The sequence below is a fragment of the Channa argus genome, chromosome 10 (assembly GCF_033026475.1).
Source record: "Channa argus isolate prfri chromosome 10, Channa argus male v1.0, whole genome shotgun sequence".
Taxonomy (NCBI): domain Eukaryota; kingdom Metazoa; phylum Chordata; class Actinopteri; order Anabantiformes; family Channidae; genus Channa; species Channa argus.
In genome coordinates this window covers 22,383,007-22,398,192 of record NC_090206.1, presented here as the reverse complement: position 1 = coordinate 22,398,192, position 15,186 = coordinate 22,383,007, and the positions used below count along the sequence as shown (strand labels likewise).

The 15,186-nt window shown below is 39.6% G+C and overlaps 1 protein-coding gene across 7 annotated transcripts in view; it reads left to right on the top strand.

Annotated features, from left to right (window-relative positions):
* Positions 1 to 15,186, top strand: part of fstl5 (follistatin-like 5) — a 147,970-nt gene that overhangs the window by 60,897 nt on the left and 71,887 nt on the right. For all 7 annotated transcript variants that reach the window (XM_067519175.1, XM_067519171.1, XM_067519174.1 and 4 more), the window contains one exon: positions 13,242 to 13,438. In XM_067519175.1, the coding sequence (XP_067375276.1) occupies positions 13,242 to 13,438 (197 nt within the window). The remainder of the gene's footprint in view (positions 1 to 13,241; positions 13,439 to 15,186) is intronic.

The window sequence follows — 15,186 nt, the reverse complement described above, 5'->3', positions numbered from 1 at the left end:
ATGACAAATTGGCCAATTAAAAATGTTTGATGTCCCTCCCCCCTGTTGTGCCGAACAAAAGGTTGATAGTGCAGAATTATTTTATTGATTTTCAGAGAAGGAATGTCTTAAAGATGACCGTATTTGGGCTCACTCATACAGAAGTTTCAACTTTATTTAACTAGACAATTATATCATTTATATTATCATCTGTAAAATATTTTCCAACCTATACATGGCCTGTCAGTTCAATGTTAGTAATTATTTATTATTCTTAGTTATTTTCCAATAAATCTTAAATGCAATTTTACCCTTTTATGTGTGTTGGATTTTCAATTGCTGGACAGTGTGGTGGAATGATCCGTATATCTCTTTTGAGGAAGGAAAGGCTAAAACAGATGCAAACTTAACTGTTGTGTACAGTTTTAAGTTTTTTTTTCTCCTCCAATTAGCCTGAGGAAAAAAGTCTGCTCCAAATAGCTGGTGTACTCATAAGCAAAATGACATTTATTAAAAATGTTTCGTTTGGGATTATATTATTTGTTGTTTAGGTTTAGTAAAATTGTCTGTTTCTTGGCGTGTGTGACTTAGTGGTAGCAATTAAATAATCAACATGGAGAAATACAATTCAAATAAATGTTCACTGTAACTAGAATATGGGAAAAATGAGATGGCAACAGAAGAAAATGTTGTTTAATGATATTGATTGACAACTCCAACTAGAATACCAGCTGCATAATTTTAAATAAGGCTTTTGCATCTGATATAAGATATTAATATAAATACCCCAAAGGTCCTGATTCAGACCAGTGAGGCTAATGAGCTCAAAATATCGATTTGATATGCACAGACAATTTAACTGGGCCTCTCCTGTGTTTAACATGTGATTCTCTGATTATTTATCTAGTCTCCACTTCAAAGTTCACTGGCCCTTGGAGAGCGATTTTTTTAAGACTTGTCTTGACATCTTTTCATTGGCAAATGTACGTCTTAACAACCTCAGGTTTATGGTCTTTCAAGGGCATTAGTGATCAGAACTCAGGCATGTCCTGATCAAGTCCCCCCCCATATTCACAAACTTAAATACTTGGTATCTGCTGGCGCCAAGTCCATTGGCCTAATTAGTATCTCCAAAATTTCTTCCCTCAGTTTTGCCTTTGCACGCAAACACTGCATGTGGAGCAGAGGAGAAGCTGTGATCGCAGCCTTAAAATCGACCAGAATTCAACTAATTTGCAAATACATAAGAATTAGCATAATGAGTACAATATGATGATGTTGGCTTGACACAGGTTTAGGCTTGAAAAGGAGACTGTAGGCAACACTGTAAAGATGTCACATTTCTGCAAGTTAATACTTTTTTTTAAAACAGCTATTAGATAAATTGTTCCCTTTTACACTGTTGGTGGATTCTGTTGTGTGCGTGTTTAATGAGCGTCATAAAAGTTGACTCTCCCCTCTGTTGGTGAGCAGCTCAGCACTCCCTCCCCTTTTCTGCACAGAGAGCAGGGATGGAAGGGGCACTCCAGAGAGGGGTGAGATAGGAGTAGGAGCCCCTGCTTAGAACTGTGCCACTAGAGTAAAAGTAAACAAGGATCAATACTGAGCCTTTAAAATGTGCATAGATCGGTGCTGAATGTCCTTAGGATTGGCCTGAGACTGAAGGTATTACATGATCCAGCAGTATATGGCGAATGTAGTTCAACAAAGAAATTATTGTTTTTTGTTTTTTTTTTTATGCCTGCTTTTGTTAAAGATTGTAGCCTTTATTGTCCTTGTTTTAGAAATTACAGTAGTAAGTGTTGTTAATTCAGGTAAATGCTGAGAGTACATATTGAACAGTGCACATGATGACTCTACTTTGATTTTTCGCTGGGGAAATTTTTTCCCCTAAATGACAGGCTGTCAAAAGCAAAAATGAATGAGTTGGATGCCGGTAGGGTAGATTACACCGTACATCAGAAAATGTTCGATTATTTTGTTTATTACTTTATTTTTTTTTGTACACACCATCAGCAAGAAAAATGCATGTTCTGGACACAGAGGAAATGTGGACGTGTCTCCTTTATCCTACAGATGGTCGAAGTGATTACAATGCGTTTGAGTAAATGAAGGAACATACGTGATTAAGGAAAATGTGTCAAAGTAATTGCAGATCTTTCTTGTACTGAAAATTGTATGTCTTACAAGATCACAAGAGTCAGAAAATTCTCAATTATCTTCAGATTTTGTACTTTTTTATAAAGACACTATGGGAATAGATTAACATCATCCAAAAAGGCTAATTGCTGCTCATTATTTGGTTAGTTTGTGAGCAGGAAATATGTGAAGATGTCTTAAAACACAAACAATATGTGGACAATGGCTGGACAAAACAGTCTTGTTTCCATCTCTGTTTATGAACCTGGATGTTTTATGGCACAATCAATAAAAGGCTACAGAGTAAGCCCTACCTTGGGGACCAGATCTATAGGAATTCAGCCCTTTATGGTTCCCAGCTAGGAGTCGAGTGACTAGATAAATGGCAATAGAGTCCTTTAACCCAATGCTGACCCCACTCTGGGATTAGAAACTGAACTCAGGAGCCATTATGATAATCAATGTTACTATTTGTCAGTAAAAAGACCTGCTTTACCAGAGCAGTCTGAAGTGGCATGAAGAGCATCACTGGATATAAGGCCAGCACCCGAGGACAGAGGGGAATGTGGATAGAACTAATGATTTTAACATCTTTTTCAGTAGATTTGATGTGTCTCATATCCACCCCCCTGAGGAGCTTCACTACAGGTGCCCACATCTCGCCCCTGCATGACTTGGTCATCACTTCCGTCTCTGTGGTAATGACCATCACAACAGAGCTTGTGAGGAGGAAGCTATGCCTTCACCCCACAAAGGTGCAGGTCCTGATGGCATCAGCCCCAGGGTACTGAAAGCCTGAGCTCCACAGTTATGTGACATCCTGCAGCTGGAGACGGTGTCTGTGGGATGGAAAATTGTGCCTGGTACCAGTGACGAACGTCGCTCACCCCAGTGTCCCAGCAAAAGTGAAAGTATTGGATAGACTTGTCCTGGACTTCCTCTGGTGAAACAATCTCTGGACCCCCTCCAGATTGCCTATCAGCCTCAGGTGGGGGTGGAGGATTCCCTCATCCACCTGCTACACCCCATCTACTCTGTGTCTGACACTGTGACCTACAGCACAGGTACTGCGCAGGGGACACTTCTATTTCCCTTTCTCTTCACCCTGTATACCTCAGACTTCAGGTATAACACAGTCCTGCCACCTTCAGAACTTTTCTGATGACTCTGCGTTTGTAGGATGTAACCAGGGTGGCGATATCACAGAGGACCGATAAGTGGTGGATAGTTTTAACTGGTGTGAGCACAATCCTCTCCGGCTCAACATCTACATCAACATCTCATCAACAACAACTAAAAAAAAAAAAAAAAGGAACTGGAGGTAGACTTCATGAAATCTGGGACTCGGACAATCCTCTCTATATGGTGAGAGGGGGTGGAGATGGTTTTGCAGTTTAAATGCCTTGGTTTCCACCTGAACACCTGAGGAGCACTTTCAGCCAGTAAAGTAGCTCCATTCATAAGTCAGACATCTATGGACCGCAGGATCATGGTTCGATCCTCGACCCCGGCTACATGTTGAATGTCCTTGGGTAAGACTCTGAACCCTAAGTTGCTCCCGGTGGGTCAGGTGAGCACAGCATCCACTGCCATCGGTGTGTGAATGTGCGTGGAAATGAGAAGCAACATTGTAAAGTGCTATATAAGGGGCTATTTACCAAAAAGGACGGGGACTGACAGGCATAAATGGACAATCTATTAATTGCTTTATTTCATTTCAAGGTCATTATAATTATAATTGTTATTTACCTCATCTATCTTATCTTATTTTAGTTGTATTTCAGTAATTTACTTGTTTATATGTGGTTTCTCCTTGGTTTGGTTGAGGTGCTTTTTCTTTTTTTCCACTTGTCTTGCGGCGAGCAGCTGCCACAAAAGAGACTTGTGGCAAACCAGAATAGTATTCATAAAGTCCCAGCATTTCTCAGAAACTGCAGTGATGTGGGCGCCCCAATGCACTTACTGTTAATGTCGAGAGCCAAAGAAGCAGTGGGGGGTGGCTGTAGCTCAGCTGGTAGAGGAGTAGTCCATGAACCACAGGGTCAGTGGTTCAACTCCCGGTCCTCCTGGCTACAAGCTGAAATGTCTCCGGCAAGACACTGAACCCCCTAGATGTTACTTTAGTGATTGCCGCTTACTTTTAAGCCACTTTGGATGAAAGTGTCTGCTAAATGACCAATTGTAAGCAAATGATTTTAAATGTAAAGATTAGCTAGCTGGATATTATGTAAATATCGTTAAACTTCCGTGGTCAGCTGGATTATTAAGTATTTAAGAACAAATTTTCAAGGCTAGACCTAGTGCTCTCCATTGTTTTAACACTTGGCAGTGGAGTAAACGAAGTAAGACTCGGAGTAAATTCAGACATTATTAAAAATCCTCAGACAAAAAGTTATGGGGAAATACCTTTTAAAGGCCTCGTGTCAGGACAAAGTCTAGGGTTTGATTGAAACAGCGAGTGTGTTTGTTTTGGTATAAAAAAAACAATTGAATCAAACAATAGATTAAATAGTTTTATTTCTGGAATCACAGTGGCTTCAGAAAGTACTCAAGGGATCACTCAGCAGTTTACTTTCAGTGACTCAGGCTAGGAGCTAAGCTGGTTGCCCTGTCAGACAATCTGACTTTAAACTAGGAACTTCACCCAGTTTATACATTTCTGTATATTATACCTTGGCTGTATTTTGTATAGTAGCAAGGACAGAGTAATTTTCAAAGTTACTCCTTCTCATTTACCTTGATTTTTCTGCTGGGCCTCAGTTCAAGTTTATTAAGTCTTTAAATCCACTACTGAAATCATTTATTTCCCTTCTGAAAAGTATGTCCTGCCTACTGTAAAGTCCCAGTCTGTCAATGTTGGGCACAGCTGTGTAAAAACTATATTTCCCAGTCTGTCTGCTATAGTCCAAATATAGACCTGCATCCATGTATTGATGTGATGCGTCAGCCTAGGTGTGCTCAGCCCCTGGGTCACTGTCCTCTATCATGTCATCAACAATACCTGCAACTGAAGGAGTAAGCTCTATGTAATCAACTCTACTGGGATCAGCCTTGAGAAGTGAACAAAGACTCTGCCTTTTCTTCTTGTCTTGCTCTCTCTTAGTTTAAATTTTAGCCTATTGCGCCTTGTTCTCAATCCTCATTTTGGTACATGGTCAAATAAAATATAGTTGAAAATAAATTTGAACTAGTTTAAATTAGGGGTGTAAAGATTAAGTGATATGCATCAGATTTTCCATAGAAGAGTTGGATAGGACTAACACTAACAACTATATTTATATACAGTATTACATGAAGAGATTGGCTTTGGCACAGTTCCTTTGACCTTGGGCGTAGAACGCGCATATACTGTGATTGGTAACTGGGCCTGAGCATGAAACTACAGTGCCGAACATGTGAGGGCGGTTCGCTTCAAAACAAAAAGCCACAAGGTTAGTGACGTAAGTGGCACAGATCGATATAGTGCAATGTGAGCGTAGGACAGCAGGGAAGAGTGGATGGGGGCAGTTTTGCTTGGGCATGGTATGAGCCAAGCATGCCTTATGCTAGTATGATATTGGGTGATGTTAAAAGGAGATTTTAAAAACATCTTAAAGCTTCTATCAGAGGCTAGTAGGGAAGATGAAGGTAGAAGGGGTGAATTGAATCGTCGGGGTGAAGAGTAAAGTCTTCTAGATGATGATAATCCCCTTCAAGGTAAGAGGGGAGAGGTGTGGGGGGTAATACATCAAAGATTAAGACATGAGGAAGAGCAGCAGTCCTGATGAAAGATGGGAGGGGGAGCATTGCATTTGCATCCATGGAGGCAACAGTAGTGACAGAGACTGAATGAAGTGAAGGAATCTGTCTGACTTTGTTACTAAGCAGTACAGAAACCGTACAGTTTCCAAAGAAGCTGTTGTGTAGAGACGATGCTGAACAATGACAGCAACAACTTATAAGTGACCCCTCACCACAGTGCAAATAATGATGTTCCTCTTAAGGTGAAAGAATAATGTAGAGGGGTAGAAAAAATGTCCGTCTTCTTGTAGTGATACTAATAATCTTAATTTATACTGCACCTTTACATGCAAACAGGTTCACCCTCTTCTTTTACTTCCTGTTTCACGTTTTCACACAGCATGAGTCATATCATTAATAGACAGATATAACAAAAAAAATTTGATCATGTACAGCACAATGAAAACTGGGCAAATGCCATGCAAAGAAGATCCTCTATTATAATTCAAAGGTCCAGAACAACTAATGAACAGACTTTTTAAAATTTGTTTTGTTTTGTTTCAAAGGTGAAGTTGGATACTTAATGTTGCTACTCTTTCCTTTCTCTCTCCACTCCCCACTTAACCCAATCAGCTGAGGCAATAAGTTGCCCATCCTGAGCATGGTTCCGCTGGAGGTTTCTTCTGTTAAACAGAGCCCCCCCACCCCCACCATCACCTAGTGCGTTCTCTATAATTCTTATAATTCTGAATTACAATGTAAAGCACCTTGAGATGACTTTGTTGTGATTTGGCAATATATAAACGGCATTGTGTTAAATTTAAAACCTCAGCTTTTCTACTTAGTTTTGTATAGGTGCACAGATCTTTGATATAACTAAAAGTTCTACTAAACTCTGGAGTGTTAGTAGAAGCATCTCTTCTTTAACTGATGTCTGCTGATGCTGTGAGTTTTTAGCATTTGTGTCATCCTAGGCAGCCTGACTGTAAGGAATTTGCAGCCCTACTGCCCAGATATCCATTTCAGATTCACTCAGTTGACATGCCAGTGACACCTTCAGTCGCTCTTAAAGATTGCAATCAGTGACCTCTGATTTGGGTAAACCAGTTGTCACGCTGTGCTGTCTCAATGCATTGTGAGTTGGTCAATACCCAGGGCCCTAAAGATGGAGATGGAAAGTTGGAAGAGGTGGTGGGGGCACGTTCCAAGGGGCAAAGATGGAGCCATTTCAGCAGAGTTGACTCCAGCAATTCCACTGAGCCACTTTTCTCGTTATATAAATAAAACAGTAGTGCTTTTAAAGAAGCAGGTGGAGGAGGCGTGGGGAGGTGGGATCACTCACAGTTATGGCCTCGGTGAACAGGCTGGAGAAGATTAGCTTTTTTTTTTTTTTTTCTCGCTGACTTATTGTTTATTTTCAGCTGTGGACTCAAATGACAGCAGACTACAGTAAAATAAAGCATCTCAGACAGAGATCTCGTGCATGATGAAGAGTTTTGCTTAACCTGAGCATTTTCAGAAGTCACCTTGTATCTTGTGATTGACACCTGGACTTACAGTGACTCAGTGAGTGTTTATGCAGCAGTTGTTAAGTCAGTTTAGGGTAGTGTGTATCCGTGGCCGTAGATGTCTGGTGCATAGTAGTGCTATCCTTGGGTTCTCTAGAGAGATGAAGTCCTACAAAATAAAAATAATTCTCCCACATGCTTATCTTCACATCATAACTGGCCTCTGAAAAAGCTCTGTAAAACAAAGTAGTTTTAGGCAACATTGCTGTTGGCCTTTATGCTTCATCTAGCTGGCTTATCAAGCATATCCCTGAGGATGGGTGCAGCGGTGCCCAAGAGAACGCCTTTATGTTTTTGTTTGTTTTTTCCTCTTTTCAGGTTCATCTAGATGCCACATTTCTAAAGTGGTGGACTTGTGATGGGGGAGTAAGCACCTCATCACCACCACCAACCAATAACAAATCCAGGTGTAGCAGTAAACCTAATTTATATAAGTGGAATGTCTAAAATTGTTTTCAACTTATGTGTTGCATGCTCACATAGCAACTCAGTGATGTTATTGAAGTTTGGTTTGCTGTAAAGCCTTTTTTAAATCCTGCTGTGGATGGGCTGCATTGCTGAAGTAATTTATGTATTTCTCGATAGTGCTTTTCATCGTTGTAGTCAAGGGAAACTGAAACAAAGAAATGCAAAATGAATGTGCCTGCATGTTGAATCACCTGAATGTAGGAACTTTTCAGATTAGTCTCAATGGCTGATTGTGTGTAATTTCATTATTTATATGAAAGGCACTCAGTCTCTGTTCCCTCTAAAGGGACCTCGAATGTAGCACTTGTACTACAGTAGTGTTGGAGTCCATTTCACCCCCTATTGTGGTCCTGCTTTATTTGCTACATAGATGGATTAACTAAAGGAGATGTCTTGTGCAGGATTGTAGAGACTTGTAACAACCTCATATATATTATAAACTGTATACTGACACTACTGTAACCATAGTTAACCCATATTCTTGATACCAAGTAGGTATAGGTGTTAGACTTTGTTAAAATCAACACTTATGAAACACATCAAATATAAGCTGCTTTCTCATATGAACTCGATGTCCACAGAATCTGGTCCAGACATGGTCTAGAGTTGCCCTGTATCGCGTACACATAGCTAAGACCCGGAGACCGCCTGTGACAGATGAGTTCTCAGTGGTTGGTTTAAAAAGGGAACCACATTTTTAGCACTGTCACACCAGTTAAACTTCAACCTGTGTATGCTTCTCCTCACACCCATTCAAGGTCATTTAAAATTAAAGGTCAAGATTTAGATGTCTCAATCCAACATCAATACTGTATCTGTTTTTGCCCCCATCTCGGCATATTTCAAACAGTCCCCCCAGAACCACCGTTTTTTTTCCTCGAGTGGTTCCCCATTGGAATCACAAATGGCTTTATACATTTTTAGGACCAATAAACCAACATTGATGTGTAAAATAGATGGAAGTTCATTTCACTTTAAAATGCTAGTTGGCACGCTATTTAAAAGACCTTTCCAAGACCTTTCCAATGCAATCATCAGATGCTATTTAGTAATCAGAAGCTTCAAATGCACTTCTGTGATACACTACACCCACTGAATTACCATTCTTTGTAACTACAAGTTGAGTAAATCCCGATTCTTGTAAGCTAAAGTGCAGCAGTAATTTAATAAGTATACCATTAAAACTGAGCGATTGACAATGACTGTGGCTGTAAAATGCTTTGACTCCTGCCTTTGCATTTTAATAAAGAAGCACTGCACAGACAAGTGAGCAGCCTCATGCTGTTGTTGCTCTTTTTGACAAATTGATTTCATCAAATAAATCATTAGTCCCTAGTTGATAAAGAGCATATGAATCCTTTCACTATTACATCTGTTTCCATCCAGGTGAAGATTTACACATTATATGAACAGTTCAAAGCAGTTAATAAAAGGCAATCGCTTTGATTAGTCAAACCTGGCCAGCTGTTAGTCACATTTGGAATCTGTAACTAGTTACACTTGTCAAATGCAAAACAACATAAAATTAAAACTTCTGTAACTTACATTGTGACAGGTTAACTGCCACAAAACTGCTTTTATAGTTTACCTTTTAAGTTCGTCGTCCAGTTGTCAAGGAAACAATGGCTTAGCAATGGTTTTGTTACAAGGGAGCTCAGCTCCGTTACTGAAGGGTGCAGACGTGGACTACAGGAGACATGGTAACTGGAGCAGAGGAACTGACTACAAGGTAGTGGGGACCCCAACAAGCTAGAAGTGAAAGGTTCGGTGTGTAGCCAATGAGGCACACGGTTTCTAAACGGGTTCTTTGGGTTTAGCCATAGTTTGAGAAACTTGTTTGATAAAACTGTTTGTGAACGTGTTTCTGAGATTCATAAACTTATAGTAGTTATTGGCTAAGTTAAGAAGCAAACACAATAAAACTCCCATCCTCTGTCGGGAAAAATGAACTCAAGTGTTGGTCATTCTTTTTGATGTTATAACTGCCTGTAACTATGGGAAGGTCACGTGGTTTGTTGTGTTAAATGTGTCAGAAAACTGACAAACAACAACACCTCTCTTACTGCTTTAAAAAATAAATTTTGCCTCAGACAAACTGACATCTGACAAAATAAGCATAAAGCATCATGGATAAAAATCACTGAGTTTGGTACAGCAGTTGAGTGAATACCCCACCAATTATTTAGAGTAAAGGGGCAGGTTGCATTCTTTTTAAGTCCCACTCAAATTGAAAACGATTTGGGTGGTGGGGGATGCCTACAGTAGATCTTGATTTGACTAAATGGATTGGATTGAAAAATACAGTAGCTTTTTTCATTGTTACTAGTTCCCCGAGGGGCTGTTTTGATTAAAGCATATTGACTATCTTAATTTGAGGGAGATTATTTTAGACATTGTGTAATTAATTTTGACAATCTCCTGTCTAGACATTTTCAGTTTGAATATTCAAAGGTGTGAAGACTGTACGTTACAGTATGCACGCGTGTACACATAACAGTTTAAGTGTTCGTTTACATGTGGGCTTGTGCATACATGTGCCAGAGCATAGACGTTTAACAACTCTGACCTTCGTATCCCCTGGGTACGCCAGCAGCCATTTATCTTTTATTCATTGTGCCATTTGTTACCAAGGCAGCTTCTCTGGCACTGATGCTTGTCAAAACAGACCCTGTCCCATGATATGCAGCATGTTGCAGCCTGAACAGGCTGCGCTCTAACAGCTCGTGCAGTTTCCAGGGCAAGAATTAAACTTGCTTGTTCCATTCCCAAGACTGCATCAGCCACTGTGACTCCTTCAACAGCCAGGCCATATTTTGTATTTCAGTACATCCTCCAGTTGGTGTGTTATCTGCAGTGACTGGTTAAAAATACGAGCTTACCAACCACCACTGTTGTTGTTGTTGTTGTCGTTCACACCCTGCTTGTTGCAGGAAGCATCAGACTGAGTGTGCAGCTCAAAAACATTTGTCAACAGCTCAGTTTGTCTGTCTGACAGGTGGACCTGCTAAAACAAACCGAAGCATTGTTCCATAACTCGTTGCTTAGGTTTAATTCTCTCCACCTGGCTAAATGATATTTAGATTATTCGGTTCTTCCAGCTGTTAAACAAAAAGTGGAAAAAAAAACGACATTTTTTTTAGTATGTTGTATCTTATTTCCATGCGTATATGAGCCTACATAATTAGGTGGTTCGTGTTTCTGAAAGAATAACTTTTTGACTCCACAACCAACATTATATTTGTGCTTAATAGGTTAATGTTCTCTAAGGAGGCTACATGTCAATTGTAGTGGCCAAGTGTCAAGCAGGTTTTCAGCTTTTACTCTGCAATTATGCATAAAGCTATGGCAGTGCCTTCTTTTCCATTCTGGGATTTTATTAACTATTTAAACATTGTGTTTTACTGTTCTGGCATCATGTCTTAAAGTTTAAAATGTGCAATTGCCCTTGCTGTGTTGCTGCTCCTTTTTGAGCACCTACGTCAAACTCAGAAGGCAGACAGGAGTGACTGCTACTGACGCTTTCAATATTACCTGCTAGTCCTGCACTTAGGGGGCACAGACTACTTTTAAAATATAAAACAGTGGGGAAAGTTTGATTTTTGTATATTTTTTCTTCCTTTTTGTCAGAACAGGTCGCCTATATATTTCACAACAGGTATCCCTCTGCTGTTTATGCTGCTCTTGAAATCTAAACAATTTCCAAAGCACCTGTGTTTTGTAACCTGTCTTTGCCAAAATCCTTATTCCTTGTGAGACTTTTGACTCTGCTCGCATTTTCAAATTTTTACTTTACAACAATGTGCTGTTTTTGTGTGGCCATATCAGCTACATACCCCGATACAAAGTTGGCTTTTTAGTTTGAGAGCTTATGACGGGTTATAATTACTGTACAGCATTTAGAACATTATCATACTCATTCTCGTAAAACTTTGTGTCCTATATGAAATTAAGATGATACAAAACCTTAAAGTATTCCCATAGAATTTAAAAGCATCCAATTTATAGTTTTTCTATCTTGTTCACACAAACTCTTTCTAAAAACCTGATAGGAGAAATTGGTCCACTAATGCCTTCTGTTTTTGATTTTAAATTTTAAAAAAAATCTCAAAGCTTGTAGCTTACACCTGTCTTATCCCCAGTTCTACACGTGTCAGTGTCAATCCTTGAGATTTTACAAGGTCATACTGAATTGAGCTAAAAATTAAAATGATTTGAGAGCTTCTGTTAAAGCCCACTGATTTCCATGGCAGAGTGTTAGGGGAAGTTCTTTCCGCCCCTTAAACGCAAATGATGCTTAGCGTTGGGATTACATCAGGCCTCTCATTCAAATGTATGCTGATTGCTCAAGTTGTTTTGCTGGAAAAAATGTATAGGACAAAATGAGATCCTACACATTCCATAATGACATGACATTGGTTTCTGGGGTTACTCTGATTCCTCTGAACGAGTACCCACTGCTACCAAGTAGAGATCTCATTACCAAACTCGCAGTATCACCCCCCAACAAATTTATTTTGTCTCTCACAAGACTCTATGCGCCAGCTATTATTCCATATTTTACCAGGAGTAGGTGATCACACTGTGGCAGTGATGCCGCCTTCCTCCCCTGAGACTTGAAAAGCGTCTGAGCATACAACAAACTTTTTTTTGTGCGCTGCTTGACACCAGCTAATATAACTGTTATTAGAGGAGAAACTCTTCCAGTTCTAACAGTAAGAAGCTGATATGACATGTGTCAACCACTAGGTCTAGTCATTATTTTCTCTTTGCCTCAACTCTACTCTGGTGAACCCTTCATGTGGTTGACTTCTTTGATCTAGAGCCTTTGATGGCAGATTGTAAATGCAACACCATCCTGTTTTCTGTTGCTGTCAGGGTTAGCGTTTGACACCTGTGAGATGAATTTGTTCGTCAGTTTCTTGGTGTTGACTGTGATGCTGCCTCCATAGTTTGAGGCAGCAAAATGCGACACGACTGTCAGTGTTTGTGGCCTCCCTCGGGAAAATAATCCTTAGCAATTGTTGTTGTGATGCAGACAGTCATACTCAAATTTGGGCTTTTGCTGAGTATAAGCAGCAGCGTATTGTTTAATAATGTAGCTCTTAAGGGGGATTCTAGCACTAATTGGCTGGGATTTGAAACATTGCATCCAATTTAAAGAATCATAAGTTCAGTGCTTTTAATCATGCACTTGTTGCAGCACCTGGGAATTACTAAGGCATTTATGAAACATGTTTTTAGGCATCCAGTTTACATTCAAATTATATTTTTAGATATTAAAACAAAGAAAAAGCCCTTCTTTACAACATTTACAGTCATTCTTTAGTTTGTCTGTCCTCCTAACTATTCTGTTTTTTTTTCCCCCAGATGATAACTGCAGATTGAGTGACTACCATCGACTGAAAACCAAGATTCTAGATCTGCATGACAAGCGGTACATGGGGTCTATTATCCAAGGGGCCCACAAGGACGACATGGCTGCACGAAAGCAACTGGTTGATATGATGTTCAAACGTTTTGATGCAGATAGTAACGGTCAAATAGATGCCAACGAGCTCTCACAGGTAAGTCTTTTGAACAAAATCTTTACCATTTTAAAATCAGAACATGCTTCAATCACTTACTGGCATGAAGATAAAATGCAAGAATTAATCTTGACTCAAGCGAATACAACTTGTGATGCAGCACATATTAAGTGTTGGGGGAAAAAAAAGATTTATTTTTGGCTAAAGCTCTAACCAAAATGTGACTACGTGTGAACTACACCTGTGTGGTCTGGTGTTTTATACAACGCGCTTTTTTTCCACCATGATTCTATTCATTTTGCTCCACTTACTCTTCCCTCTGGTAGTTGTGGTGTGTGGCTCTAGGTAAAGCTTTTGAAATGCAATGTGGGTCAAAAGAGCCGTGTGCTCATAGAAGGCTGCAGCCTTTGACCAACTCTGCCGACAGGAATAGTTGTAAAAAGAGCTTTTTTGTCTCCCATGAGAAAAGAAGTACTGTAGTCTGTGCATAACAAATAAAGCCTCTCAGTACCTGAAGACTGATTTTAATATAAAAAAAATTCAATAATTAAAAGGAGTATGCATCCTGCAGTTGTTTTTAGAACCATGACGCTAGTGATGCTTTTTCTTTGGTCAGTTTCATGCTGATCCAATAGGATATGCTGTCTCTACAACGGGTCACCTTGGTTTTCCTTGTCAATGCCCCCCTGCCTGATGGGGCAGCAGGTCTCAATAGATTATTTTGAATATATTTCAATATTTTGACTTCAAAGCATCTAAATAACAACCCAAAAGAGTGATATTCTAGCCATATTTTCATATTATTTACATATTTTTACATGTTTTTACATTTACTCTGTGCCAGTGTGGGTACTGAATGAAATGCATAGTCAACAAGCCGTGTGACATGCATTTTATGGGATAATATTGCCTGTATGCCCTGAGTGTGAATGTGAATTTACCCTTTCAACCTATTGAATATTACTCTGGACAGATTTTCAAGCCTCTTAGTGTTGCAGTTATTTTCTTCAAAGCCACACTGTACCACCCCACCTCCCCCTAGGTGTGTGAATGACACAAGCAAGTCAGTAATAATTAACATCCAGATGGAGAAGCTCTTTTCAGAGGTTCCTCAAAGGCTGCTTTTAACCCTCCTTCCTTTTTTATCTTAAGGGGGGTGTTGGCAGATTTCATAGTGTCAGCACATTCACAGGAGAAAAGGGTGTTATGAAATTAAAATATCAGTGTATTGCAGGTGGCCCTGGATGGGGTTTTTGTTTTCCTTTTTTGCATGCATACAATCATGACCCTCTAACTGTGTGAAAACACTGGGTTCTGAATTAAGCCTTATGTTCTTTAGCTTTAGAATCAAGCTTATGTCAAACTGCAACTCGTCCTGTAGGCCTGTTTGGCTGCAGGGACAGGACGTTCACAATTATTTGCACTCAACTACAACCTAGAAATATGGAGAGAACCCCTGTGCTTCTCAATACTTGCACCTCACAAATAATGACTGCATCATAAATAATTGTATGACAAATATCAGAGTAGAATAGCTTCATCAGTATGATAGATCACTTAATAAACTAAGGCAGTTGTAGGTTGACAGTGTCTCAACGAAAGGGGTGCCTGAATGTAATTATGGATTGGCTCTGTAATCAGCTTTTATTTTGGTGTATTAAACGTTCTCTCAGAATCTAATTCCGGAGTGATTAATGGCTTGGGATATGCTGTTTTCTTTCCTCTCTCTATCGTGTGAGTTTAAAACACCAAACACAATATTATAAAAGTTCAGATTAATTTAGATA